Source organism: Solanum tuberosum, unplaced genomic scaffold (assembly GCF_000226075.1).
Source record: "Solanum tuberosum cultivar DM 1-3 516 R44 unplaced genomic scaffold, SolTub_3.0 scf00224, whole genome shotgun sequence".
Classification (NCBI taxonomy): domain Eukaryota; kingdom Viridiplantae; phylum Streptophyta; class Magnoliopsida; order Solanales; family Solanaceae; genus Solanum; species Solanum tuberosum.
The window spans coordinates 992,880-996,377 of record NW_006239153.1 but is presented as its reverse complement, the minus strand read 5'-3'; the positions used below and the strand labels follow the sequence as shown (position 1 = coordinate 996,377).

The 3,498-nt window shown below is 38.2% G+C and overlaps 1 protein-coding gene across 1 annotated transcript; it reads left to right on the top strand.

Annotated features, from left to right (window-relative positions):
* The first annotated feature begins 343 nt into the window (after positions 1-343).
* Positions 344-1,324, top strand: LOC107062436 (uncharacterized mitochondrial protein AtMg00810-like). The gene has a single exon (XM_015313080.1). The coding sequence runs from the start codon at positions 344-346 to the stop codon at positions 1,322-1,324; it is 981 nt and encodes a 326-aa protein (XP_015168566.1).
* The last annotated feature ends 2,174 nt before the right edge of the window (positions 1,325-3,498 follow it).

Here is a 3,498-nt window from a genome sequence, read left to right as displayed (position 1 = left end):
GTGTTTCATGGTCGAACTAAGCATATCAAGATCAAGTTTCATTTTATTAGAGAAGTCCAACAATCTAATGAAGTGTTGCTTGTTCATTGTTCATCTCAGAACCAGCTAGCTGACATTTTCACCAAGTCATTGCCAAAGGAAAGGTTTGAAGATCTGAGGCAACGAATTGGTGTTTGCCACAAAAATGCCAAGGAGGAGTGTTAGAAAATTGGGATTTTTTCCAGCTTATTATTTTTACTGTTTTTTTTATTGTTTTTACTTATTTCAGTTTAGTGCTTCCTATTTTTAAGCTAGACTTAGTCAACTTTAGTTGCTCAACTTTCTGAAGTTAGTGGCCCATTTAATGGCTGTTAGTGGCCCATTTGACATGCTTGTGACAGGAAGCAAAATTGAACTAATCCAAAGGTTCAAGGATGAAATGGAGAAAATCTTTGAAATGACTGATCTTGGAGTCATGAAGTACTTTCTTGGCATGGAAGTGTTGCAATCCAGTGATGGAATTTTCATATGCCAGCAGAAATACATTTCGGATATTCTAAACAGGTTCAAAATGCAAGACTGCAAACCTGTGAGTACTCCAATCTCTACTGGTGTGAAGCTTGGCAAGGATGAGGATTCCGAAAAAGTGGATAATAGTATGTATAGAAGCTTAATTGGCAGTCTTCTATATCTAACCGCAAGCAGACCTGACATTCTATTTGTTGTAAGTTTGCTCTCTAGGTTCATGCATTCGCCTAGAGACACACACTTCACAGCGGCTAAAAGAGTGTTAAGGTATATTAAAGGAACCAGCAAGTTTGGAATTTTTTTCCCAACATCTGCCGAAGTAACCATGAACCTGATCGGGTACTCTGATAGTGATTGGGGTGGCGGAGTTGATGATTCCAGAAGCACCTCTGGATATCTTTTTTGTTTGGGGACAAGTTGTTTTAGTTGGAGCTCTAGGAAACAAGAAACTACAGCTCAATCAACAGCAGAAGCTGAGTACATAGCTGCTGCATCTGCTGTGAATCAAGCTATCTGGCTAAGGAAGATGTTGAAGGACTTGGGCTATGAACAAACAGAAGCTACCAAGATCATGTGTGACAACAGTTCAGCAGTTTCTATCTCAAAAAATCCAGTGTTTCATGGTCGAACTAAGCATATCAAGATCAAGTTTCATTTTATTAGAGAAGTCCAACAATCTAATGAAGTGTTGCTTGTTCATTGTTCATCTCAGAACCAGCTAGCTGACATTTTCACCAAGTCATTGCCAAAGGAAAGGTTTGAAGATCTGAGGCAACGAATTGGTGTTTGCCACAAAAATGCCAAGGAGGAGTGTTAGAAAATTGGGATTTTTTCCAGCTTATTATTTTTACTGTTTTTTTTATTGTTTTTACTTATTTCAGTTTAGTGCTTCCTATTTTTAAGCTAGACTTAGTCAACTTTAGTTGCTCAACTTTCTGAAGTTAGTGGCCCATTTAATGGCTGTTAGTGGCCCATTTGATGGTTGTTAGTGGCTACTAGATAGGAAATGGTTAGGTTTTTCCTTGTATAAATTCAGATCTTATGCAAATTAATACACAGCTGGAATTCATAAGTTCACTCAATTTTTATTCTTCAAATCAGTTTCTTGAGTATTTTTGTTCTAACAAAGCCTTTAGCGACATTGGTTCTAATGGCACTTAACTAATGCCGATAAAGACTTTAACATTCTTTATTAATGTTTATATTTATTGCCACTAAAAGTTGTTTATGTTGTAGTGATACTTCAATCTAATCTCAACTTCCATTAGCTTTGAACCCACCAAGGCACATGAGTTTTGGAATATAAAGGAATCGAATAAGGAAGTTGAGATTAGATTTAAGTATTCCAACAACCAAAGATCATCCAAATCAATTAAGCTCAAACTCTCAAATATAGGACTCATAGTTTTGATTTTGTTCAATCCTTTACATAAAGGAAGATATGAGGATTTTATGGAAGAAACCTCTTGGAGGAAATTGGGGAAGGGGGGGGGGGCGGATGTTGCACAGTTTAGATCAGGACTTGTAGCTTAGTATAAGCACACAAATGAACTTGCGGATGGGTTGACAAAATCAAGCACAAGGCATATGGTAGTATAGAGATATATCAGGCCAAGATAGTTGTGAAGGGCTACACTCAAACACTACGGAGTATATTACATTACACTGAGACTTTTTCTCTTGTTATCAAAATGACAACTGAGAGAGCTCTGATTGCTACTGTTGTAAAGAAACATTGGAGTATTTACCAATTGGATGTGACCAATGCATTCCTTCGTGGGGAACTACATGAGGAAGTTTACATGGACTAGACATTCACACCAAAGGACTGGTTTGCAAATAGAATAAGTCACTTAATGGCTAGAAACAGGCAAGTAGACAATGGTATGCCAAACCATCTGATGCACTAAGATCTAGGGATTATACTAATGACTATTCATTGTGCTATAGAAAGAAGGGATACTCTATTGTATTTATAGTTGTATATGTGTATGACATTCTACTCATTGGAACTGATTTAGAAGAGATTGCGCAGTTGAAAAGTTTCCTTCACAATCAGTTTAAAATAAAGGATTTCGGGAAGTTGCATTATTTCTTAGGTTTGGAAATCAGTTCCTTCTCACACTATTTCGGTCTTGCATCACCTCTTGATGTTACTGTCAAACTCAAAGCAGGTGAGGAAAAACCCATACCAGACCCAGTGCATATGTAGTTTAACATCTTAGCCAGTTCAGGCAGGATCCTAGAGAACCTCACCTGCTGGTTGCTTTTCCCATGCTCAGGTATCTCAAAAAGGATCCAACATTGGGGTTGTTCATGTCCTCCACTGATGATTACAAGGTCCAAGCCTTCTGGATAGACTATTCGTAGAACTCATTATGCCTAGAGATGGTCCCTTTCCTATTTATTGTGATAGCCAATCAGCCTTACAGATAGCCAAAAATCCTATTTTTCACAAATAAACTAAACATATCAAGGTTGACTGTCACTATGTACGAGCTAAAATCCTAGAAGGCCTCATTTTCTTGTGTCATATTAGAACCAGTGATCAGTTAGCTGATGTTCTCACTAATAAGGCTCTCACAGGAGTTAAACACTCTGCAATATTAGACAAGTTGATTGTGCTAGTATCACGTCCAACTTGAGGAGGGATATTGAGATATTTATAGTCCACGTCAACAGTTAGCTAGGTTGCCTCAGAAGTTAGTTGGGAGTAGCACATGATATACCGTGAGTTTACGGTATTTCTAATACGTTTCACTTACAAGTTGTGTGTGTCTAAGGCCTTTTTATATTGGTTTTGATGTGTTTTTATCATGTTTTACAGGAAAGACGTTCAGGCGCGGAAGTGTAGAGACAGCTGAAATAAATGCAGAAGAAAGGCATCCACGGAGGTGATCTATGGACCGTAGGTCCATTCACGGTCCGTAGGTGATGACCGTAGATCAGCAGGCAAGGCATGGAGGACAAATCAGGGAAATCTGACCAAGT

Coding starts and splice junctions, on each gene's coding strand:
- LOC107062436 (XM_015313080.1), top strand. CDS start 344: ATGGCTGTTAGTGGCCCATTTGACATGCTTGTGACAGGAAGCAAAATT.